The sequence below is a fragment of the Leptinotarsa decemlineata genome, unplaced genomic scaffold, assembly GCF_025532065.1.
Source record: "Leptinotarsa decemlineata unplaced genomic scaffold, Ldec_3_MD MMD2_tig00026282_RagTag_RagTag, whole genome shotgun sequence".
NCBI lineage: Eukaryota > Metazoa > Arthropoda > Insecta > Coleoptera > Chrysomelidae > Leptinotarsa > Leptinotarsa decemlineata.
The window spans coordinates 8,620,368-8,645,875 of record NW_027412668.1 but is presented as its reverse complement, the minus strand read 5'-3'; the positions used below and the strand labels follow the sequence as shown (position 1 = coordinate 8,645,875).

Sequence of the window (25,508 nt, the reverse complement as noted above, 5' to 3'; positions counted from 1 at the left end):
ACGATATTACGAAAACAAGTGAATGATATATCTTGGGGCTACAAGATCATATGGACATCATTGCTATATCTATTCACGGACAGATGGCGCTGTACGCAATCTTCTTGATATATCGACATTATTGCTTGATCTATTCGTGGGCAGATGGCGATGTACGTACCCTCCTTGATATAATTCGAACTCACTTTACATGTATTTCTTCATTAGGAAAAAATATTTTTTCATTAACACGCGCGCCTGCTGCGTTGCATACGAAACTAAAAAATGAAAAATAAATATACTTCAAAAAACTAAAAAAACACGCTTCTAAAGATTATCGAACTGAAAAGATAATTTTTTTCAATAAGCTCAAAACAATAACGAACGAAAAATAATAATATTATATATTTTTAAACCTATGGGTTATAAATCAAACTGAATTGATACCATTTTTTTGTAACCATATTATTCTAACCATATCTAACCAATTGATATGAAGTTTTGTCAGGAATTCAATTAAAAAAGTCTTTGAACACTCTTAGAAGAGTAATTATTATGCCTTCATGTTTAGGTCTGGTGGTACGCCAAAATTTCTCAAGACGTCAATGAGTATGCAGGTCCAAAAAGGTTAGGAAACCCTGCTCTGAATAGTTGAAAACTAAGCGCTCTCCGCCCTCTATCTCCAATGTAGAGAATTTAATCCTCTACATTATTCATAATGAACACAAATAGAATGAAACTCACAAGAAACGAGATATTTGTAATAAATGTGTAAAAAATCGGTTATTTGGCCAATAACCTTGGACACCCTATAACGAGTAGGTTTTGAGATGAGTTTTAGGGTGTCAAAATAGAGGTTTATATAAGTTTATAGCTGACTATCTTTCCGTAGTGGAACCCCTAATATTCCTGGTGTATTTTCTCAAATTCTCTGTTGATTCAGATTTTTGTCTACAATGGGGAATGTTTCTCAATTTGGGTTATTACAGCAAATGCAAGTTTGAACAAAATGAAGTTAAGTTTATTTCATGAGTTTTTCAAATTCACTTCGAAAAGTATTCAAATTGATGTTTCAAATGTTGGGTTTTAATTTTCAAAAGGATTTGTTTCTAATTCACATATTGGCAACATCGCCTATATCAAGTTGAAATAATTTATTCTTACCCAGATATTCTACTTTAAAAAAGGAAAATTATCTTTATAAATCAACAATTAAGGCAAAATATAAATTATAGTTCAATACCACCTTCACAAGCCACATAAACAACAGTTGTTTTGTTATTAATTTATATAGAGGTAGATAGGTTAGGTGCACAAAATATCATATGTCACAGAATGTCTCGGAACTCGGAACATATGTGAACAGAACAGCACACCTCTGAAATATGTCATCTTTGTTTGTCTCATAAAGGTAACAGATTCCTTGTCCTTTATTAGCTATAACCGATGTTGCCAAATGGTGAAATAGAAACGAATCCCTTCAAATGTTGAATGCATTATTTCATTCCTCTTTTTTAAGTATTTAGATATTTTTTTAAAGAAAGAGGTTGAAATAATAAGTTTAAAATGTGTTGTTTTAGAGCTCTTTTATGAAAAGTACTCGATTTTCGTCAGGAGGAACATTCCCCATTCAAACATAAGATGCCCGTGTTCGAACTACGATTCCGAGCTCAATATATTCATTTCGTAATCCTTAAAAATGTTCTAGCACTGATACCCGACAATTTGTGAATTGAAATGAAAATTCCGTTGGCGAAAGACGTTGAAATTGTCTATAATTCTCAAGCTCGCACGAGTAGTCGATTCAGAAGAAAATTCCCCAACAATACACAGCGGAGAAAGGCCCTTCCTCTCAATTATAGGTGGCATTCCGTCCACCAGGTCCGACTGCACATTACTGCATTCCAGGACACCAATATCAAGTAAGATATGCCACTTCCGCGACGAGAATGACCTCCAAGGTACACATATGCGAACCGTCGCTTTCATGAGTACGAAACAGAGCTATCAGAAGTCGTCAACCACAACATGGGATTGTTGCATTTGGAAATTAAAAGAGCGTCAACTCTGGGTTCAATGTTTGTTTTACTGAGGGGATGAAAACAGCATCTCGTCTACACGATTTTCCGCTCGAGTTAGTTACATTTTGTGATTATCTATTTATCGGAAGGAAGAAAATCCGAGCTGGTAGGCCGCATTCAAAAGAAACTCCGGTACCAAACATTTCATCTATTACTGTGGCCGACATCTTCAGTTGTTTGAAAAAACACTCCTACCACACCCGAACAAAAATACTGTTTCTCGACCGATGGATTGACAAATTTAATACAAAAGTGGCTTTTGAAACTGTTTTTACACTCCAACAAATATTTGGCAACCCAATAGACAGGGTGATGGAAAAAAGTCTCGGATTTAGGCTGTAAGGACTGCAAAAAAGAATGTTGGTCAGAATAAGTGAACTATGCTCACGCGTTTCAAAGAACATGTTTCACACATTCAGTTTAATAGATCAGAGAAATTTTGTGTCGCTTGATATGCCTTAGAGAATGGTCACAGAATGAGTGAGAAATGTTTGAAATTTTTGAGACCGTTACATGACAATAAGCTACTGCACGTTTTGAAATCGAAAAATGTGGAATGAGGTCTATGAATAGCGATTAAAGTTGCATTCCAAATATTTCCCTGTGATAACTGAATAAAAATATATTCCAATTGCTCAATAGATCACTACATTTAGAGGACAATACAAAAATAAAGAGAAACAACAGTTTTACAAAAAACTGACAATGATATACAAAAAACAAATTTGTTATTGATTTATCTTTGTTTATTATTCAGATTGAGGAAGGTTGAATATTACAGTTTCCGCAGAGTCACCCTCAATATTAGCATTATGGTATGATAATAATTATAATGATATATTTTTCATCAGAAAAAAACAAAAAATGTATAGGATTCGTTATAAGACTACATTGAAAAAAAAACCTTATAACAAAAACTCTATGTATACACATTGCGTAACACACTACAAGAATGCTTATTGAATGAATCAAAAATACGTTGAATTTTATAGAAGAACCTTTCCAAAAAAATATAACTGACAATTGGCGTTCCCAGCTGAGAAGTAGCAGCTGATGGCCTGGCAGTCGAAGTTGCCTAATAAAAAATACATATTACAACTCGTACAGATACGATAATATTATTTTTCGGTAAGTATTCTTCAACGGAGGAAGCATATAAAAATCGTTATTTTATCAAGTATTAATTTTGTGTTTTGAATCAACTACTATAAAATTGCCATTGTTTGTATATCCAATGTATGCTAAGGTTCAAACTCTAAGAGTTTTGAAGTGGTATCTACACGAAATTGTGTTAGAAAATACCTAAGAGAGACGGTATGATTCGCTTTTGTGCTATAAACACATCAGATGATGAAATAGATAATCCCTAGAACCGCACCCCGTATCGCAATTTTGAGTCTATCTGAGCATAATACAATCTTATCTTATCTTGTCTTCTCAATCTCAGAATTCTAAACTGATAAGAAAAGGAATTGAATCTGGATATCAGCATTCGGCAATGGATGTTCCAAGTAAAACAGTCATCAATATGAAGGCCCAAAAATTTAATTTCTTGAATATTTTTCATGTGAATGGCAACTCCAGAAGAAATATTTTTTAATAAATGGACGGATGTAGCCGTTACTACGTGGTAGGAAATCATAATGAATAAAAAAGAATTGAAACTTTCTGTTTTTTACCACTTTTATTTTTAACTAACGTTACTGCAGTTTCATCCTATGAGGACTTGTATAAGTTTGAAAATGTTGGAAAGAGAAATGAAAATTTCTATGTTTCTATAAAAAAAATAGAAATTTTCATTTCTCTTTTCATAATGATCTCCTATCACATAGTAACGGCTACATCCATCAATTTTTTGAATATGTTTTTATAGAAGGAAACTGCAGTAACCTTAGTTACGAATGAAAGTGGTAAAAAACATAGAAAATGGAATATTTCAGAATTAGTTCTCTCGATATTTAAATTCAATCGGTTGGCATTGAACCCGTTTACCAAAAGGAAAAATACGTCATTATATTCCTCTGATAGGATATCATCATTGAAATTATGAGAGATGTATCATCTGCATACATGAAGAAAGCAGATTGGATCGGTAATTCATCTGGGTTCTTTAGATAAATAATCAATGATAAGGGGTCCAGTACAGAGCCTTAAGCAACTCTAGTTGTAACCTGCTCCTTCTAGGAACTGATGTAATTGTTCATATTGACTTCTTGAGCTGAGAGTTATTATGTTTAGAGTGACACTACCTTTCTTATTTTCAATAAAATGGTTCAAAAAAAATTTGTCTGTGTTTACTGTTTCTTGATGGGTAAAAATACTATTCAAGAGAAGCAATGGCTTGAAAACCCTTAAAAGGATTTCGCTTCAGCAGAAACAACAATTAAACGTTGGTTTGCTGACTTCAAACTTGTTCATAGAGACACCGAATATGCAGAACGCAATGGACATCTAAATGAGGCAGTAACACCAGAAAATATAAAAGTGTCTTGAATTATCGAAAAGTAAAGCTACGTGAGTTGGTTGATTTTGTGAAAATATCAATAGAACGTGTTGGCTTTATATTACATGAGCATTTGAATATGAGAAAGCACTGTTCAGAGTTGGTGCCGCGCTAGCTCACTGTTGACCAAAAACAACAATGTCTTGATGATTCTGAGCAGTGTTTGACCATGTTTAAACATAACAAACCGGAATTTTTGCGTCAATATGTGACAAAGTATGAAACATGGATCCATCACTTCACTTCGGATTTTTTTTTCGAAACACTAAAGTGGAAAAAAGGATTCTGAAATAAGTACATATAAAATATGTAACATTTACTTCTTACTTTACTCCTTACTTCTGGTAAGGAATTGAACACCTTTGGGCCTGAAACTTGATGAGATCTTTATCCTATTGTTTTAAATGCGAATGGTACTATGTATTTGTTATGGTGTCTTGTAGTAGGTATATGTATGGTTGGGTCTGGTGAAATTTGCCTTTTCTTTATATTGATGCAAGAGTTTTGGAAAACAGTTGCCTTACATCGAATATTTCTGATTCTTTATTAGCAATACTGCTAAAAAAACTATATCACTATGGCATCCGTGGAATTACTCACAAGTGGTTCGAGAATTATCTCAAAGAAAGAAGTCAGATTGTGAAAACTGCATCATCCTCATCAGAAGGCGAAATACAAAATGGCGTACCACAAGGTTCAATACTGGGACCGATACTTTTCCTGCTATACATAAAAGATTTAGCATCTATCGATATAAAAGGAAAACTTACCCTATTCGCTGATGACACCACAATATTGTGGCGTCATTTTTTTTGTACCTTGGGAGCTGTCTGACTTGTCCATTCAGTCCAAGTCTCCAGAAATCACTGTAGCCTCTTGGGCTTATTGCATTTATTCTCCCATTTTCTCATGACACCCATTCCATCAGTCTCGTTCCCTGTACTAGTTTGTACAGGTTCCGTGTTAGATGTTCGTCATATTCTTCTGGGCGTAATTTTGTACGCCTCCTGTGATTCAGTGCCTCTCATTCGCATAAGATGTGTAGAGCTGTTTCTATCCCTTCGTTGCATAATCTACAGCTGAGGTCTCCGTTCTACAGCCCCATTTTATTCAGGTGTCCTCTGAGTGGACAATGACCGGTTAGTAACCCTGTAATTATTCTGAGCCGATCCCTACTATATTGAAGTAGTTTTTCGGTTCTTTCCTCGGACGGTTTCCTTATGAAGGTTCTACTGTGTTTGTTGCCAGGTACTTTTGTCCAGTACTCTGTGTGCTTCTTATTGGTCCATGTCCTGATCTGGTTTCGTACCAATGATTTTGGTACCCCCAGAGCTGGTTCAGGACCTATATATGACGTTGATGATCCGCGTCTAGCGCATTCATCATCTTTATCATTACCTGTGATTCCTGAATGCCCTGGCACCCAGTACAAAGTTAATTTGTTCCTGTTTGCAATTTCATTCAGTTCTTCATGGCATTCCCAGACCAGTTTTGATGTCACCTTCGAGTTTGTCAGAGCTCCTAGTGCGCTCTTGCTGTCTGTAAAAATATTGATCCGCTCATTTCTTTGAGGTCTCAATGTTTGGTCTTCGATCTATCTGTATACCAGGTGTTTTTTCCAAACATGTTTTCGGGATGACTAATGGTCTTCCACTCTTCACGGCTTATGATTTTGGCCGTGAAGTTTGTGTTAAAGGTGTACTTCGGTGTCATGTGGTCCGTGCACATATTCAATAAGACCTAATGTTCTTTGGGCAGTAAAGCATATCATTATTATTATTATTATTATATAATTCGTCACTGTTGTATCTTGGTGGTTTATTCAGCATCAGTTTCATTAATTTTCTCTGGATAACTTCCAGTGGGTACAAGTACAATTGCTACCACATCCACCGTATTCGCCAGAGTTGGCTCCCAGTGACTATTAGCTATTTGCAGACCTCAAAAAAAAATGCTCACTGGTGGAAAATTTTGCTCGAATAAAGACTTTATTGCTGAAATTGAGGCCTATTTTGAGGAAAAAGATAAATCGTTCTACAAAAGTGGCATTGAAGTGTCAGAGCGGCGCTGGAATGATTGTGTGGCTCTTGAAGGAGATTTTATTTTCTTTCTTAGACCGGGGACCGGGCCCATGTGTTGTCTTATAAGATACACAGATCGACACAGAAATGAGTACATCGTGCACTGTTAGGACACCGGGTACATGTAAGATCATTTTTTGTTTTCCAATTCAACTACTGATCTCCCCAACCTGAATCCTCTGTCAGAGTTTTCACCGAACTTTAATTATATTGCACAATACGGGGATGAAAGATTTCGCCCTTGGCGACTTTTATTGTGCCACTGACGAGAAGGGTGGCTAGCAATGTGGATCGGCACCAATTACATGTAAATGAATATCCGCGCCACCACCTTAGGTATTTCAATAACCGTACCTGCCACGAATCGACAATCGACAATCGTCAATCGGCCTTCCTATCTCTCTCTTCGGAGCGGATAGAGCCGTTCGAGCGTTATATTGACAGGACATTACTTGTTAGTACATGGAGGGCTGTGAGAGTAAACTCATATCCAACTCGACTGGTTCATACTTCGAAAGACTCGTAGTTTTTCATATGCAGTGTTCACTTGAGAAGCTACATCATACGTGACAGTTATTGATTGTCAAACAAATGATTTCAACAAGAATTCATGAGGTTTTGTCTTACGGAAAATTTTCTATTCGACTGGTTTTTCTTTGTTCTGCTTTCCTGTGGTTATGTAATAGTATTTTACGTCTTGAGTCAGGTAGACTACTTATTACAGTGAGTGTTTTTTATTCCGTCTTTACGGAAGAAAATTGAAGAAATTAAAATGAAAATTTCATTTCGCAGTTTGAAAAATAGTACTAATTCAATTAGAGAAATTTATTTATTTATTTATACACTGTTCTACAGGTTACACTCAACTATAGAACACAATACAATATTCAACGAAAGTCATTTTTTGTGGAGGAAAAAATCAGTTTTTTTATCGATCTTTTTTGGGTAATTGTTACCTTCCACAATCTGAAAAATATAAAAATTATAATGGAGAACTTTATACAAGTGTAGAAGGGCAAACTTTTTAGTTTACCCCGATAAGTTACTGCGTAAAAATCAAAGTATTTTTCACAAAGAAAAATCATCTATTTATCAGTAACTTGTCGTATTTAACAATTTTGCCTATCAAAAAAATTATTAAGGAATAACTGCGAATATATTTGAATTTTTTATCCATTTCTGAAGACGGAGGCAGATTTTGGCCTCCGAAACGTAAAAGATAAGTATTATTTCTTAATAATTTTTTGATAGGTAAAATTGTTAAATACGACAAGTTACTGATAAATAGAAGATTTTTCTTGTTCGACCAAAAAAGGTCGATAAAAAAACAATACAATACAAATACAATAAGTTATAAGATGAAAACAATACATATAGAATTAGCTGAAGTAAAAAGACCTAATCTCAAAGATGGAACAGTAAAAAATTTCGAACTGACAACCTGCAGAACTGCATTTGACACACATGTTATGTAGAGGAGAGCGTTTCAGAATATTTGTACATGCTATTGGCAGATAAAAAAGATTAACTTCTCTAGAGTTTGGTCTAGGTACATTGAAATTGAGTTTTTGCAGAATATGTGGGTCAACAATTAAATTATTAATCAGTTCAAAAAGAAAAATTGTGGAGTGACAATCACGACGGCAACTCGAGCTATTCATAGCATATCTAGCTAACACTGCATCATGGGGAAATCCAATTGGTGGACAAATATTGTCTGATCTATAGAAGAGAAGTTTCAGGAAACGACGTTGTACTGATTCAACTTTCTCTGTATACAACTGATGAGATGGATTCCAGATTATGGATGCATATTCTAATTTTGATCCGATCCGAGAAATCACTGGGGATTCATGCAATAAATAAGTACATTCTGTTTGCAGCAGACAGAATGACTTCAATGTGTGGTACGAAGGAAAGTTTCGTATAGAAACCTAAATCGGTGAATGTGAGAGACCATTGAAGTGGAATATCATTTATCAAATATTGATATGAAAATCGACGATTTTTCAGTGTGTATGTCATTACATTACATTTACTCGCGTTACAAAAACACCATTGATCAACATGTTTCAGATTGAGGGAGAATTGAAGACAGTCCTCGATGCCATTGATCTCACAATATAATTTCAGGTCATCCGCGTATATCAAAAAGTTGATGTCAATGGCTTCAACTATGTCGTTTATGAAGGCGTCAAAGATAAGTGGACCTAGGTTGCTTCCTTGTGAAACACCTGCATATTCCACAGACTTTAAGCCATTGAATATAACATACTGACGCCTTTCAGTGAAGTATGATATGAAAAGTTGGATCAGGGTCAGAGAAAAGCCGTATCGGTACAATTTCTATAGCAGTAATCCGTGATCAAGTTTGTCAAACGGTTTCAGGAAAGGTTGGTGATTGTCGAGCGACCTTTCACAAAACCATGTTGAAGTGGTGTAATTTGATTGCTCAAATGAGAATGTAACCTGCTATAGATAAGGTTTTCAAACACTTTGGCGAAGTTGCATATTATTGATATGGTTCTATAATTACCGACATCAAACTCGTCCCTTTTTTATACATTGGCCAAACTTCAGATAACTTTCATAGATCTGGGATGGTACTAGTTTTGATGCAGATATTTATTAATATTATCAAAGGACGAGCCAAAATATATATGAGACTTTATGATTGGGATTATATGCCACAATTTTCTGAAATTCTACATTCATCAAAGTCGGTGAAAACTGATATTTTACAAATGAAAAGACCTGATAGTTATTTTTAGCTATAAGGTCAAATATTTCATCTGTTACTGCGGTAAACATCATCAGTTGTGTGCGTTGACTGCGAAGACGAAGGTTACATCTCAAAGTCAACGTAAATACCACCACTGATGATTTACGCCGCAGCAGTAGATGAAAAACTTTGGGTTATGTTAGGTTAGCTCAAAAGTTTAGGTCGATTAGACCCTCCACCTCCCTTCGAATAAACCCAGCTTTTTAATGAAGCCGATTAGTTCATATGGTGAGTGATCTTTCAGGCCAGATGATAAGAATGTGGTTCTGCCACTCTCTCACCAGGACTCTAGACCGGGAATCCAGACCAGAGACAACTTTTCGGGTCTTTCTTTTGAGGAGAGTCGTTTTTTGTAATTCATTACCAATTTAAACTCCGCACACAGTTCAATAGCGTAAATTTCCGCTTGAATTCCGCTTGAAATACAGTCGCGTAGGTTCCTAGGCAGGTTGATATCTCTGTCCTGGGTCTGCGACTGAAAACATCTGCACCGGAACCGAAAGGTGTTTTTGATCCATCTATGAACCAACAACTATCTGCTCCCAATATTTCCTTCTTCCGGAGGATCTAGTCCTCTCTACTTGGGAAAAGTACCGTATTAGGCAGTTCGTAGTTGACAGTTCAAAGTGTAATGTCAGAGGTCATTCCTAGAATGCTGTGCCTTCCAGTGTCAACCAGCAGTCTAGTGTACTCTGCATTAGATTGATTTGTGCAATTAAGGCTATTCTGAGACAGATTTTGAGGCAGCGGTAAAGAAATTGAAACCAAACAAAGGTGCAGGCATTGATGATATTTCTCCCTTAAAAGATTGTAGTGAATGATTAAAAAACAATTTGTTGATATTTTCAATAGAATTCCTGAGTCGAGAGTCTTTCCAGAGCAATCACTACACCAATATTCAAATCTGATGATAAAGCGAACATTGAAAATTATCGGCCAATTTCAATTATGTGTGCTCCGTCCAAACGGTCCAAACATATTATATAATTATGAATATGAAGAAAAATACTTTATATCTAAGCAGCATGGTTTCATATCAAATAAGTCGACAAATACAAATTTGTTTATTTTAGGAAGCCGGGTATTTGAAACATTTGGATATAAATCCCAAATGGATATGGTATTCAACGATTTTTGCAAAGCATTTGACCGTTTGAACCATGACATACTTCTGGAAAAGTTGACATGGTTCGGATTAATGAAGAATTTCATTGAACCAATAAAAATGTATCAGGAAAATATCATACAAACTCTAGAGTGCCACAAGGTTTCAATTTGGGGACTCTCCTTTGCATCATATTTGAAAACGATCTATTTTCGTTTACTGAGTACTCAGCATGCTTCTTATTTGCAGATGACGTCAAAGTATATAAAAAAATACACTTAGTACGGGATTGTGTTAGGGTGCAGTAGGACATGAATAGTATAAATGAATGGTAAGCGTGAAGTGATGAGTGTAACTCTCACTAAAGAGCCAATTACCTTCAAATATGAGATGGGGGGAGAGAAACTAATCAGATGTAGGTACAGAAATTGAGCATCTTGATGTAACTTAGAATATAGTTTTTCCATTTGCGGAGCATATAGGAAATATAGTATCAACCGCCAACGGAACACTAGGATATGTGATGAGGCAACCTGCAACTTTCCCAAATATTATTGATTCAGAAAATTCTTGGAGTACGTGATGTAATTTATATTTTCAACTGAGCCTTGATTGAATATAAAGTAACAGAATATTTAATAAGGCATGGTAATTGGTTGAAATCATTCAATCCTCTGAATAACAACGATTTCTTAGATTGCTTTGTTCTTGTCCTGGAAATGTGGAATTGATTGGTGGTTCTTGTGTTGTAATCATGAATTTATTTATTGTACGTAATGAAGGAATCAAAATATTTTGAGTAATACAGTCTATCTGCCACATCATACCACTTGAGGGCACTCAGCATGCATTGTATGGGAGTGTATCTTTTACATTTTAAGATGATTCTGAAACCTCGATTTTGCAGTTTCTGTAACTTCTGTATATTGTTTTTATCTGAAAGATAAAGCAGTGTGGAACAATAATCAAAATGAGGATGTATTCTGTATATTGTTACTTTTGAAAACATGCAAACTTCCGATGAAATCCAGGAGAAAAAAATTTTTTTTTTTGATATCTTCTCACAAATGCAAATGTGCATTGAGTGTGAGTGATTCATCCAAAACGGAGCCTAAATACTTGAATTCTGACACCCATTCAATTTTGTCTCCTTCCACTTCGAGTTGAAGGTTTTCATAGTAAATTGACGTATTCTTAAAACAATTCATTGTGTGATTTTCACTAGATAGTTTTACAAAAACGCAACACGTGTTCCGCCATACAATGGCTTCTTCGGGCGTGTCTTAATGACTTTAATGACATTAAGACACGCCCGAGGAAGCCATTGTATGGCGAAACACGTGTTGCGTTTTTGTTAAGCTATCTAGTGAAAATCACACAATAAAGTGTTTTTAGAATACGTTATTTATGGATTTTCATCAAGTATTGGCCGATTCCATCATATATAGTCACTTGATTTCAGTTTATGTTTCTTACTAATTATCATTGAATTGGTTTCATTCGTATTAATTTTTAGTTTATTTCAATTTTTTTCAACAATCGATTCATGCGCTCCATTGTTTCTACAACGTCATGTCCATAGCATGCAAGTAACGTGTCATCTGCAGATAAATTAAAAAAATCATAATCTTGTATATAATTCACATCATTCAGGTAAATTATAAATAGCAGTGGTCCCAGGACACTCCCTTGAGGTACGCCTATATTGTTTGGAAATTCTTTTGAGAAACATTTCCACACTCTAGTTATTTGTGACCTGCCATTGAGATGATTTTTGAACCAACTTAAGGCTATTTCATCGATTCCATAATATCTTAGTTTACGAAGGAATATTTGCCTATCGATAGTTTCAAACGCCCTCTTGAAATAAAAAAATACTGCAACTATAAATTTAACGCTATCGATTTCATTCTTCCATTTTGAAACTGTTAATTGAAGGGCAGTTTCACACGAGTGGTATTCTCTAAATCCGGATTGATTTCCTATAAACTGGTTATTTTCAGTAAAGTACCTAGTAATTTGTTCGTGTACAACAATTTCCAAAACTTTCTCAATAATCGACAAAGTATTTATTGCTCTGAAGATAGACATTTCAACAACATTATTTATTTTTGGGATGAGAATGGCTGTACTATTTTTCAACATATTTGGAGCTCCTCTCGTAAGCATTATAGAATTGATCAACAGTTGCAATGTATTTGTGAATGTAGATTTTCCTCTATCCTCTGAAGTCTTTTATACAATAATTAATTATCACATTCTGGACATCTCCTTCTGAAATGTAACAGATCTTAATGGAATTCTCGATATTTCCAATATGTTTATTGTGGATTAAGTACAAGCCTCTGCAATTCATTGGGGATACATTGAATCGTATTACTTTTATGCTTCAGGTTCATAGCTTAAGTATTTCACCTTAAGTATTATGTATAGTTGTTAACCATGTAATAAAGCCGTTTTGGCCTGTTTGGTTGAAATCAAACGGATAAATTAATAAATAACTGATTGAAAAAGTAGTGATGGTATGAAAAGTTAGGCGCATCTCTCAACCTGCTACAAACTGATAACATAACATTCACTTCCCAAAAGAGTTTCTAAATTCATCCAACTCGTCGGAATAAAACTTGCGCGTAAAACCTATTTCACTGTTGGCCTATTCCGCACGATATCTTGAACTTCACCTGAATCTGAGAATTTCCGGAATGCCTTTTGATCAGGAGGTCTCTGGAAGAATTTCTTAATTATGGATTTCCTCGAGGAAAACCCCGGTGCTTCCATATCCGTCGATGTCATTATACTTTTCTATGGAGTGTCACGTCAAAGTCGCGTGGACGCAACAATTTCATGGAGCTTTCGTTTTCAATCAGCACTTTCCTTTATGACTTTAATCCTATTCACGTCTTACTCGACACATGGCATTGCCAGGAGCGCAATCAATATTACATTTCTTGAATTTCGAGTGCAATTATCGTTGGTGACGGGATGAGGCCGGAATTTATTGGTTTTGAGAATTATCGGGAGTTTTCTCTGAATTATTACTGACTTCGCCGTTTTGTTCATTTGAATAGGGTGTATGACTTTTGGACAGGGTTTGAAGAAAACATAAAAGAAAACCTCTCATCACCTTTAAGTGAATGCAGTGGTCTGGTAAAAATAAATGGCAAGTCAATGCAACAAACTTCATCTGTAAAATTTTTAGGTTTGAATATTGATGCTCAACTCTCTTTGAACAAGCACATTGTTTTGTAATTCGTAATCTCCGTAATTTTGTTTCATTGAATATATTGAAGAGCTATTACAATGCTTATATTCAATTTTCACTCAGTTATTGTCTGATTAACTTTGGTGACTGTACAAGAATAAACGAATTACCAATAGTTCGAAAAAAGATAGTGAGAACAATGTGTTTCAAAAAATATAATGACTCATGTAGGGAGCTGTTTACCGATTTGGATTTGTAACCATTATTTCACTATATATATTCAACTGTGTTGTTTATGTGTAAACGCAAACGCAAGCGTTTGCATTTACACAGCTATTTTTATCAAGTACTTTCTTGGTTTTTTTCTCATTTTGTTTTCAATCGAGGACCGCCTGCCCGGTACTGATGATGCCCAATAGGCTGAAACAGCTGTCTACCGGTGGCTCTTAGATTGAAATCAATATGGGAATGATCAAAGAGTACTTATCTATTCATTTTTTAATTTTCATGGAATTATTTTCCAGCAGCTTAACTGCATTAACCTTTCTAGATTTCATATCATTTCTAGAAACATGTGGATTCGTTTTCCGATGGCATTTCAGGTTAGCTTCCCAAATTTCTGCTACCGCAGTTGTCGGTTGATTGGCCAAACCACCAACGCTGACATAAAAACTTGGCAAGTTGACTTGGGTGTTACACCAATAGGTGTTTCCACTTATGTTTCGTTTGCGTTTACGCAGCTATTTTTATCAAGTACTTTCTTGGTTTTTCCTCATTTTGTCTTCAATCGAGGACCGCCTGCCCGGTACTGACGATGCCCAATAGGCTGAAACAGCTGTCTACCGGTTGCTCTTAAATTGAAATCAATATGGAAATGATCAAAGAGTACTTATCTATTTTTTGTGTCAGACTGAAACGGTTCAACTTGTCTTTCTCCCCGTAAAGGTTTAAAATCTCGAAGATTCTCACGGATAAAGTATGATGAGCTGTTTTATCGGGTTTCGCTTCGTGTTCTGTGTATTTTATCCCGATAAGGATTATTTTCACAACGTTTCGGCAAAGTCTCATTTGCCATCTTCTGGTGATGTCTGGGTTTTTCAACCAGACTGATTAGTTCGAACTCTGTGTCTCAATTTATACGGATGGATGTTTCCCTTTACCTGCGTTGCTGCCACTACCTGTGTTTGCTCGACTACCTGTTTAGGTCTTATTACCTGAGCTGCCTCTCCTGCCTCCTGTTATTGTACCTGTATTGTCATGTGCCGAGTTTTGCTTCTGGGGTTGAGCGGTCTTGTTGCTTGTGCGAAGCGCAAAGATTACCATGTTGATGGTAATCTTTGCGCATCATCCCTCTTGTTCATATTATTAGGTCGTTTTTAAATTTCGATAGCCTCTCTGATTGTTCGCGAGTGAAAGTTTTCGTTGCTTGCTAGTATTTTTGTGTTATCGAAATTGATGTTATGTCTTGTCTGCAGTACGTGTTGGAAGAGAGAAGACGTGGTGACTTTTCCCTTCACTGCTAGTTTGTGTTCATCTGTGCGGATGTTGATTCGTCTGTTGGTCTGGCCGATATAAGTCCTGTCACAATCATGGCATGGTACTTCATACACTAATTGTGACTTCAGTGGTATCTGATCCTTGGGATTACGAAGCATGGGCCTTATGCCATTTTAATAACAAGTGAATTATTAAAGTAACAAATTAAGAACAGAACAACAACACACAATTAGTATCAATTCAATTTCGAAAATTCACAAACTGACAGCGTCATACCAATTTAATTGTCACTATCGCTAATAGCGACCTACTAGATATAGATTAGTTTCGTATTTTCGCATTTATGACTATGTATCTCTGTAGTTGTTCGTAAAATAATTTTTTGCTGCGATCTGGTTCATTTTGGGCAAAAAACCCAAGAGATATTTTTTGTTTAGAATGAAACAGGCTATCGGAAATGAATTTTTAAATAGCAAACAAATAAAAAAAACAAAACGTTACATTGGAAATAAATTTTAGGGGTTGCGTTTTCCACCCCTTATAACCATGGGTTAAACCAAATAAATCACTAGCTAAGTGTGTCTTTTTGGTAGTACAAAACGTCAGCACAATTTCAAAATTGTAACTTCTTCAGTGCTTGTGAAAAAAATTGTTACATAAATTTTATGTACCCCCTTTAAGTGGCTGTATCTTAACAAGGGATGCTGTAATGAAGTTTCTTTATATCAAAGATCCTATCTTTTTGTCGACGAGGAATCACCTCCCTAAATGTTTTACACTTATTCAGTTACACCCTGTATAGACTACATTAATAAATATAATTTGTGAATGTTTATTATTGTACCTGGCTATGATGATTACCTCTTTTTAGCTTCACATCAGAACAATTTTACAGGAAATATTTTGAGAATAATACAGGATGAACTAATTCGGATTTACAATCTAACAACGAATTTTTTTTCTTTTCAGGAAAAAGCAATCCAAAACTTCTCAACTCTACTTCGAATTTGATAATCACGTGCACTCTGAGGAAAAGTAAGTGGTAAATATGATTTGTTCTGTGTTATTCCCTATATTACTTACATGTTGAATGTAGCCTGCCTATGACTGCTTTTTTGAAGTGAATGTACATTCTTGTTGAGGCCAAGAAACCTTTAGAAATACATCTGATTGAATATATACTTGCAGATCTATACTTGAGATATCTTGCAGAATTATGTATAGGATATAGTTCAAGGTACATCGTGGTATTAGCCTGGAAAGTAGTTTTTTTTGAGGCATTCACCAGAACCTACTGACACTTTGAGAGAGATGAATTTTTCGAAATTTCATTTTCTGATACGTTATCCCTTCTCGATACAGTCTTGAAACTTATTTTGATTCTTGTTAGAATATTGGTACATGGGACGTTCCTTATCCGCTTTCAGGGCTTTGTTCACGAGATGGAGCTACTAGTTAACAAATATTCCTCTCAGACAGAACTTTTATAATCACAGTCGAATCTTTGCTGCACTGGTAAGTGGTAATACTTCGAAACCGGTCCGTGGGTGATCTTGTCGATTGATTTTGGTATGGTCATGCTGCTGAATAAACGAGAAATAACTGCAAGAATGACCTCTGTGAGGTATGTTTCATAAATGTCTGAAGGCAATAATTCAATATCCAGCGTGGTATTAGCCGGGGAAGTAGTTGTTTTACGGCAGGAATTTACCAGATCTCATTGATATCCGAACTTAATCGTTCCCTACCTATGTTGTTGGATACTCATTTTATGATTCTTTCGATTCTCATCAACAGTTGAGCTCCACGTTTTCATCTTAAGACTGTCAATTTTCGAAAATCTTAGTATCAAAAACTAACCTAACCTATAACCAGGTCCGGATTTGGAAGTATAGAGTCCCCGGGGCCACGAAAGGGTGAAGGCCCCTTAATTTTTTTTATAAAAGTTGAATTTTCAAAAAAAGGAAAAGCGGGCAAAAATAGACGCGTTCAATAATAGATAGTGTCCTAGTTCAAGAGCGCACCAGGGGCTCTGACAAACCCGAAGGTGACATCAAAACTGGTCTGGGAATGCCATGAAGAACTGAATGAACTTGCAAACACAAACAAATTACCTTTGTATTGGGTGCCAGGGTATTCAGGAATCATAGGTAATGATAAAGCCGATGAATGTGCCAGACGCGGATCATCAACTTCATATATAGGTCCTGAACCAGCTCTGGGGGTACCAAAATCATTGGTGAAAAACCAGATTAGGATATGGACCAATAAGAAGCACACAGAGTACTGGACAGAAGTACCTGGCAACAAACACAGTAGAACCTTCATTAGGAAACCGTCCGAGAAAAGAACCGAAGAACTACTTCAGTATAGTAGAGATTGGCTCAGAATAATTGAAGGGCTACTAACCGGTCATTGTCCGCTTACAGGACACCTGAATAAAATGGGGCTGTACAACGGAGACCTCAGCTGCAGATTATGCAACGAAGGGATAGAAACAGCTCTACACATCTTATGCACTGAGTCACTGGAGGCAGGCAATATATGGACGTAGGAGGGAGGCAATATATGGACGTACGAAATTACCTCCAGAAGAATATGACGAACATCCAACATGTTTCTGTACAAACTAGTACAGGGAACGAGACTGATGGAATGGGTGCCATGAGAAGATGGGAGAAAAAATGCAATAAGCCTGCAGTGTTTTTTGGAGACTTGGAATAAATGGACAAGTCAGACAGTTCCCAAGGTACCAAAAAAAATTGATCACGCAGTAAATTCATGAATTTTTGAACCTATTGATTTCTAAACATTCTAGAAGATTAAGCTTCAAACTTTTTTCTTTCAAATGTAACAGGTCGTATTTACTATTGAATTCATGTCCTTCTGCTTAAAGATGGTTGGCAAATGAGGAAGTGGTGTTTCTATTTACAAAACCACTTCTATACTCTTGAATTCTTTGGTAAAATGTTCTCCCTGTTTGGCCAATATATAGTTTTGGGCAAGAGCCACAAGTCAGCTCATATACTCCTGATCTATCCGACACCGAAGTTTCATCTTCATTGTATTCAATAAATTTTAATCGTTCTGTAAGCTACCTTTACGCGTTTTTTCTTCAAGAAACGGGAAATATTTTTGGTTGGTTGGGTAGTCCTAGTGAATGGCTTGCTGGCTTGCTTTTGTAGTTTTTTGGAAAGAATGGAGTCTATAATATCTACCTCATGACCGTTGTTGACAGCGATTTGTTTGATAAAACTCTGCTCTCCCTGGAGATTACTCTCAGACAGTGTAACATTTTATAGTCTGTGAAGCATACTTTTGAATGCAGCAACTTTATGCTGGTATGTTTAGTGAAAATCTCACAATAAAGTGTTTTTTGAATATGTTAATTGCTTGATATTTGTAAAAGAGACCAACTTTAACGCTAGCAGTTTTGCATACATTCATAAGTACATATTACTGACTTCGTGACACAATTAGTCAGTTTTCAAACAGTACATAAAAAAGGAGACACTATTGAATATTTTCTTAACCCAATGTTTCAAACTTCGGCCATTTTTCAACAACTGTTTTCGACGGTAATTTTCGATTATTTTCGAAAATGATGGAATGTCCAAAAACAAAATCGTCAAAAATGCCTCAATCACGCCTTTTAATGCTTTTAACCAAAGTGAGCCTCAATTTTCCCTTCAAACCCATTCTCATTCCAGAGGACCTTCACGTGCAGCTCGAAGAGGACGAGCGGGAATCCTTCGTCCTCTCGACGAGTTCTAGTCAGGCAGGCGAAGTGGACCCGGATTCCTTCACAGCCCCCGACGATAATCGAGAGACCTGGGGATCGAACACAGACTTTTTATTGTCCATCATCGGCTTCGCGGTCGACTTGGCTAACGTTTGGCGATTCCCTTATCTTTGCTATAGAAACGGAGGAGGTGAGAGATAATTAATAGTTTTATTGCCCACCCTTTCTTTTATCTCTGGAATGTCGAGAATTCGCTTGGCTTGGTACGCACCTTAAAAGGCAACGAACAATGAGATTTTCATTCTTCTTTGGAAGGCTGACCCCCAATGGGGATACTAATTTCTTGCGGGTGAAGTAGAGACAACAATTTGCATAATCATTGATTTATTCAATAAGTAAAAATCTTTTACAGGGTGGAAAATGGCAACCATTCAAACAAAAAACAATTCGTATAATCATTGATTTATGCAATAAATGAAAATCTATTACAAGGTGGAAAATGAGAACCATTCAAACGAAACAATCTGAACATTGGAAAAATCATTAAAAATATAACCAAATGAAATATTTTTGCCACGCCAGAACAAAACTGTCTTTTGACTCATGTTTCGCATCATCTGGCGATAACTTAAAATGAATCTTACAACAAAGTTATAGTCTTTTATATAAATCTAGACCAGAGGTTCCCAAACATTTTTTTTCGTCTTGGACCACTGTCAAATTCTTCTGGTTTTGGTGGACTCCTTGCAGTAACATTACTACCATATTCCCAAAACTAGAAAAAAAATGTGAAAAATATATTTGACTATGGAAATTTGCGTTACAACTGCATTTCAACCACGAATTAACAGTTTTCAAATGAAAGAGAGCGCATTCATTGGTTAATTATTCAACTGATTGTGCTGTGAGTGAATGTCAAAAAAATGAAGTTGGTCGATGAAAAAGTGATTCCATCCAACTCCACTTTTTTGACATGTATTCACAACACAAGAAACCAATATAACACACCTCCTTACTGTAATCCATGAAATTTCGCATTCAGGAACACCATTATATTTGCGGAAAAAAATGTTTTCTTTGTCGCGAAACAATGATTCGCGTAATAAACATCTACTGCTCATTCCGAAACACAAAACCGCATTATACACATGTAGTTTTTCATACAATACAGCAAAACTATACAATGGGTTACCTCATGAGCTCAAAGACCTCAGTTTGAGATATTTCAAAAAACGTTTGAAAGTTGTCCTCCGAACTCTTGCAATGATTTTTGGCACATGTACAAACAGGCTTGAAATTATGTAATTATTTAGCAACTTTACTTATCAAATTTATTATCATTATTTTTTTCACCTACTCCTTGTATCTATTATACTATACTTATATAGATATAATAATATTGAAGGTTTGTGTGATCTTACAGATTAAGTGTGTACGTTCAAGGTTGGCTTTGAAAGCAGCTTCAATAGCTGACCCCCAGCTGAACGCCCTTTCATCATGCATTTGTAAACTATTAAATATTATTAAATATGATGAATGAAGGCATCATATTCAAAACCGTAGTTTGCGCTGGTCAGGCCCTATCCCCCGAAACCCAGGTACATTCGGCGGAGCGCGCCAGCATTATCGACCAACGATCACTCCCCACACCGTGGGGTAAGTGATCATTGGGTCCGAGAATCATGTGCCCTGAGCAAGCGCTCAGGGCACATGATTCTCGCTTCTTCATCGTCCGGTTAAGATTTTTGGCTTAGTGCGGCAAGTCGATATGATTTTAAGATTCAAGAGTAGAGGGAGCATCATTCCACCAAGGACTCGAATAATCAGAACAACCATCTTGAGTGGTCTGGATAGAGTCTGCGGAGTTCGAAGAGAAAAATCTCGATATTTTTTCCGTTTTTCCTTCTCTTTTCGGACGATATTCGTCTCGCCAGGAGCTGAAAACTCCATGACAAATATCGTATTGTTCTGGTGGTCATGAAGGACTACATTAGCTTGTATGAGCCTGAGGGTGGGGAACAAATAGTTCCAATAAATTCGGCACTTCTCGTTCCCCACAACGGATTCAATATCTCCCGGAGCTTAAGGCTACACCGGTGTCTCGTCAATACTGTAAGAGTGCTGTAGATGGTAATATAGCTCTCTGAGGGCCTCGTTATGTCGATGTATATAGGTCGAGACCGCATATGCTGGACATGCTGATAGTAAGTGCATCAGGGTCTCGGGCGCCTCGCGGCAGGCCCTGCACCTTGTGTCAGAAACCTCTATACCCATCACGCGACTGCGAGAGATTAAGGTGTTGAAGACACCATCCTGACAAGCCATGATGAACCCCTCAGTTTCCGACTTCAGCCCACTCGACCTGAGGAAAGCGTCTGTGAGGAGATCTCTGTGGCTTTCATCTGAGCTTTTTGCTGCACGGGTTCCAACTCGGTGATAGAGTTGTAGTCACTTCGTTCAGTGTCAAATACTAAACCGACTTCATCAGCTGCTCGGGCAGCTGCCCTAAAGAGAAATGCTCCAATTCCTGCTCTCTCATGGTCACGGACCATGCAGAGAAGGGGATCCGAACTCAGGAGTTCGGATCCACAGTACCATTCTGTCATGTAGACACTCCAAACTCAAAAGTCCACGGCTTCCCTGTTGTCGGGGAAGTACAACTGTGGAACGGATGATTTGGGATACAAACTCCTATAGAGATGCATAATTTTTCGGGTCTTTGCATCGAGTTGATACACCTCCTCCTTAGTCCACTTCACTACTCCAAACGATTGGAACGGCAAGCATATTTGTTGCAGCAACTTTGTTCTTCCCTGACAGATCCGATGACCAGATCTGTCGAAGTTTGTGCTGATTCTAGGCATCATATTATTATTATTATTATTGTCATTATTATTCTCACTTATTTCATTCAAAACACTCGCCATTCGGTGCGGAACTGAATATTGGATTTGCAATTTTTTACATGTAACAGTCGCGGACCTTCTTGAACTATTATCTGTATATATTGATAGTTGAAGTCGAGCCAATATTTTAGTTCTTCACTATCGAAACCAGATACATTTTCGTGGACTTTCGCTAACGAATTGTGAACCCCCATATTTTGATCACGCCAACGTAGACCCCGTCGAGTCTCTCGTGGACTCTTATGGGTCTATCTGGACCACTTTGGAAATCACTGATCTAGACAAACCGTTACCTGTAGTAAAGTCATTATCAAAAGAGTTTTATCAAATGACGGATGACCGAAAATGATGGATTTGCGGGATGAGCTGTGAAGATTTCAACAAAAACTATGTTGGTCAAACTGAGCGGACTATAACAATGTGTTTCAAGAAACATATATCACATATTGGTTTCGTAGTTCAGAGGAGCCTAAAGTCACTCAATATGCTTTTGAGAACGGTCATAGAATAAATGAAATTGTTGAGACCGGTACATGATATCAGGATTTCAGTCGCCTTTGAAAGTCTGAAACACCTGGAAAGAATTCTATGAACAATGACAAACGTCCAGTTTCAAACAGCTCGTTGTTATGAAAAAAAAAACGACTCTGAGCATTTTTCAGATCTGAGACCAATAAGTATTCTTTCTTGTTCGGCCAAACTTCTAGGAAAAAAATATTAATGAACAGATATGAAAATATTTGAACATTTATTCGTTGCTACCCACATGTCACTCCGGATTCCACCCTGGATATAGCTGTATTACGGCACTCCTGAAGGTAACAGACGATATTCATATGGCCATGCAGCATAGCTTACTTACCACCTTGATACTGAGCTTATAAATCATCACTTATTGATAAATATTCATCTTGGATTCTAGTCAGATGTCAGTGAGCTCATTAAAAACTGCTTTGCTAAAACACACTCAGTGCTTTATATAGGAAATTATATAGGAAGTTCCCCAGGGATCAGTCATAGGACCGCTCCTCTTATGTATACATCCCAATTCCCTTCTAGAATTCAACACTGTTCAGTCCACACTTGTGCTGATGATACTCAAATATATATTTCTTTTGATGAAAACAAATTAAATCATGCTACCAGCTTACTCAACAATGATCTCAACTCTCCTGCCAGCTATCTGATCTATTATGTTCTAAAAAAAATCCATCCAAGTCGAAAGTTTTATTATTTGGAAGATCCGCAGGTAGAACGAAATGCCTATCTGAATTGAAATTAATTATTGGTAATGCAAATGTACCCATAGCGAATAGGACAAATGGGACTTCCTCCCACGTCTCCTTGATTCTAAAAAGAGCCTATAATGTCCTTAAATTGACATACTCGCATATAGGTAGTCTGGACAAGCGACTGAAAACAACTTTATGTCAGTCTTTCGTGTTGTCTCACGCCGAATATGCCGATTTGGTTTTTGGTTATTCTCTTTGAAAAACAGATTGCGAAGACTTACGTAGGATAGATCATGAAACGAATGACTTCATATCTCTGGGTTGGATGAAAAGGAGATAATTCACGTCTGTTTCTTATTCTAAAAGATAAGTTGGTGTAAGCTCTATTGTATAAAAGAAGATAAGCTCTTTTAGAAGTGAGTGTAATAGTATTATCAAAATTTTTGTAGTTTCTAACAATGAAACCATGTGCGCGGTATGCTAAGGAAATTCACTGATTGGTATAATGAATACAGGTTAACTTATAATCAAAGTAAACACCCAAATGGCGCATGTTATCATATCGTTCTAAAGTATCATTATTAGTGCAATATTGATAGTTAATTGTTGCATTATTTCTACCAACAGTAATAGCCTTACATTTGTTGACATTAAGTGGAAAGTAATTTTGATCACACCAATCTTGTAATAGATTCAGTTGATTTTGTAATTCAATTCATCGTTTACACATTTATCAGTTTCATAAAGCGTTGAATCGTCTGCAGACATCAAGCTATTGCGATTCCATGATTCACAGAGATCATTAATAAAAATTAAAAGTGATAATGGACCCAAATTTGAACCTTGTGGTATGTCACTAGTAGCTATATAAATACTAGGGTTGAAGTCGTTATAGTGCACGAACTATTACGTTTTTCCAATCAAAACATAAGGTCATAGGTTTCGAAGGAGAGGATTATGATTAATTTTGTCAAATTTCGAGAAGTAAACGTCCTGATACAATTCATCGTGAAAGATAATGAAGATTTATTAATGTCACATGAACCACATATCGGATTGAAATTATTGTAAATGATTGTGAAACAGGTGATTTCTTTAATATGTCACAGATCACAGTAAAATTCTTTTGCATATCTACTATTTAGAACTATTTTTGCTTTCAGGAATTCACAGCTTATGTTATTATGTAGTGAAGTATAAAGGAATGTTATTATTAGAATGACACGTTGAGTATTCTGTGGGATAAAATTGCTTTCAATGAGAAGTATTGAATAATCAATGTTGCGATCTAGGTAAATACTAATTTTTTTCAAATATAAATATTTGGGTTGTTGCATAAGGTGATACCATATTGATACCCCATATCCTAATTCGCTGCTTACATAACAGTTGGATAGTAATGTAAGAGTTGATAAATTTGAAAATTTCTTACCATTTCTTAATATGGATCCTAACATTTTATTAACTGAAGACATAGCACTTCGAATATGAGGATTGAATGACATCTTTTGGTCAAATAGTACGTCAAGGTCGCGCATTTGATTCAAACAGATTGTTTTATTGATATTGTATGGGAATATCAATGCATTTTCTTTTCTCGAGAAGGTAGCAGTTGAACATTTATTGATATTCTACTCAAAGTTGTTTGTAGTATACCGTACATATACTCTATTGATGTCATGTTGCAATGAAATGCAATCTTGAGTTGTAAAGATACTTTGATATATTTTCAAGTCATCAGCATATAATAGGGTGGATCATTGAAAGTCCAGGGTGGGGTCATTGATGAACAAGAGGAATGGAAGGAGCCCAAGATTAGAACCCTGTGGTACCCCTGAAGTTGATGTAATGATAAAAGAGCGATGTTGTTGGAATTCGACATATTGTTGCGTAACGAAAATATATGACTCACATAAAAACAATAGCTTAGGAGAGTATCCTAAAAAAAAACTAATGGTTTGTCTGTATGCAAAATAAAAAGTTCTAGCTTGGTTGTCAGATCTATTTTCAATCATCTACTCAAGACGCTAAATTGGTTAGCGAAGTTTTCACGTGCCACAATTCCACCACTAACAAATCATCCGCGCCTGATATTTTTATTGGATTCATCCTTCAAACGAACTGACTTCCCAGTTAGCGTAACTGACTTTACGAAAATAATTTTCAATTTATGTTTCTTTCCGCAGGTGCCTTTTTAGTTCCTTACACTCTGATGTTGGTGTTTGGTGCTGTACCTTTGTTCTATATGGAACTGATTCTAGGTCAGTTTTATAGACAAGGTCCAATAAGCTTGTGGAGAATATGTCCACTTTTTAAAGGTGAGTGATTCACAATATATTTCAATATAGACATTTCCGCATTCGAGAATATTGAGTTTCATACGAAGTAATAGAAATAA

At 36.3% G+C, this 25,508-nt stretch overlaps 1 protein-coding gene across 1 annotated transcript in view; it reads left to right on the top strand.

The window, feature by feature from the left end:
• The window catches only part of LOC111512312 (sodium-dependent noradrenaline transporter), a 69,565-nt gene that overhangs the window by 17,061 nt on the left and 26,996 nt on the right, over window positions 1-25,508 (top strand). Inside the window, exons 2-4 of the mRNA XM_074179764.1 lie at window positions 16,200-16,265; window positions 18,941-19,162; window positions 25,297-25,428. Coding sequence (XP_074035865.1) covers window positions 16,200-16,265; window positions 18,941-19,162; window positions 25,297-25,428 — 420 coding nt within the window. The remainder of the gene's footprint in view (window positions 1-16,199; window positions 16,266-18,940; window positions 19,163-25,296; window positions 25,429-25,508) is intronic.